Genomic DNA, 1,358 nt, shown 5'->3' with positions numbered 1-1,358 from the left:
TACCCGCCAAGCAGCTGAGTGGAGCCTGCGGCCAGCCCTGGCCTGGGCGCCGCCTGCCGCAGTGACTGGGTAGTGCAGGGTCATCGGGTGGGGGTGGGGGTCGGGGGGACACTTTAAAGTGCTATGGTTGTTAGTAATATACATGCGGACTGACTTCGGATTAAGCGCGAATTTTATCCTACACCGCCCTACTTTTTCTGGTTCTTAAATACGGTCGTTGATCTTACCGTTGTGGGTATCATTGACTGCTTTCAGAACGACGGCGGCGCTCCCCTCACGCTCCTCTCCGAGGCCGGAACAAGGGGCACGGTGCTGGGTCTCTTCTCCACGCCCACCGTGTACGCCGAGGCCTGTCAGAGCGACTATCCGGCTGTCTTCACGCGGGTGTCCTCACACCTTGACTGGGTGAAGAAGGTGTCGGGGGTTACCAGCACTTGAGTCTAAACGGGTAAAGTAATCTCATAACCAGAGGACTTTCGATCGATGGGATGGGAATGAAATCGCCCCGAAATCCACTAGAAAAAAAAAAAAAAGAAAGTCAGGGAGATGGTGTGGAGAGATATTTCCCAATAAGTAGCAGCTGTCTACTGATGCTCCCTGTCATCGACGAGAGCAGAGCAGCTTACACACTCTGTCGTCAAGATTAATCTCAAACACTACAGCCGTAATCTCATCACTCTTGTTCCTGTAATCGTGGGCTCCTGCATAAACTGTGATGTTCCCTACAACTACATACCCCCAGTGCCTTGACGGATTGAGAGGGTTTCATGCACCCTAAGCGTGTACCTATGGAGAGACGGTAAAAATCATGCTCCATTGGAAGAAATTAATTGATCAATCAGGGCTATGTGCATAAAAAAAAAAAGAATAATTGAAATGCAGATGAAAATTTTTATGCATTTAAAAAAATGCATTTATCATTAACAGACACATAAAATTCACATAAACTAAACAACAGTCATGTCATATGTGATAGAGCAGTAAAACCAGGAACACACTGCAGAGAATAGATGAGAAGATACAATAAAGAAAGAAAAAGAATACTATGTGTACAAAGATCAACAAAGAGCAACACAAGTACCATATGTGCAATAAAACATCATATTAATGCTAGCCATTGAGATCTAGATAGTATAGTTTAGAATAAATCCAAGTTGGTCTGCCTTTTTTATGCATACATGTTCAAATCTACTTCACCGAGAATGTACCTCTACCAGAAACCTTTAGAAAATCACATCTTAAATAAAAAAGAACATAAGTCTCAGATAAATATTAGTAAGATGTTATCACAGTAATAGAGATATTAACAATATTAATTGTCATTAAACACTAACTGTGCCATCAGAAGAATCTTATTT

The 1,358-nt window shown here is 43.1% G+C and overlaps 2 protein-coding genes across 2 annotated transcripts in view; one reads left to right on the top strand and one right to left on the bottom strand.

The window, feature by feature from the left end:
* Positions 1 to 255: 255 nt before the first annotated feature.
* Positions 256 to 648, top strand: LOC113207406 (chymotrypsin BI-like; the record flags this gene model as incomplete). The annotated part of the gene is given in 1 exon segment (XM_052273422.1): positions 256 to 648. A coding segment is annotated over 1 exon segment (183 nt), but the record flags the coding sequence as incomplete, so codon positions are not given.
* Positions 649 to 885: 237 nt separating this feature from the next.
* Positions 886 to 1,358, bottom strand: part of LOC113205267 (malonyl-CoA decarboxylase, mitochondrial) — a gene marked incomplete in the record, with an annotated part of 9,035 nt that continues 8,562 nt past the window's right edge. Inside the window, 1 exon segment of the mRNA XM_052273421.1 lies at positions 886 to 1,358.

Source organism: Frankliniella occidentalis, unplaced genomic scaffold (genome assembly GCF_000697945.3).
Source record: "Frankliniella occidentalis isolate FOCC.00 unplaced genomic scaffold, Focc_3.1 Scaffold270, whole genome shotgun sequence".
Taxonomy (NCBI): Eukaryota; Metazoa; Arthropoda; class Insecta; order Thysanoptera; family Thripidae; genus Frankliniella; species Frankliniella occidentalis.
This window is presented reverse-complemented; position numbering and strand designations above follow the sequence as displayed.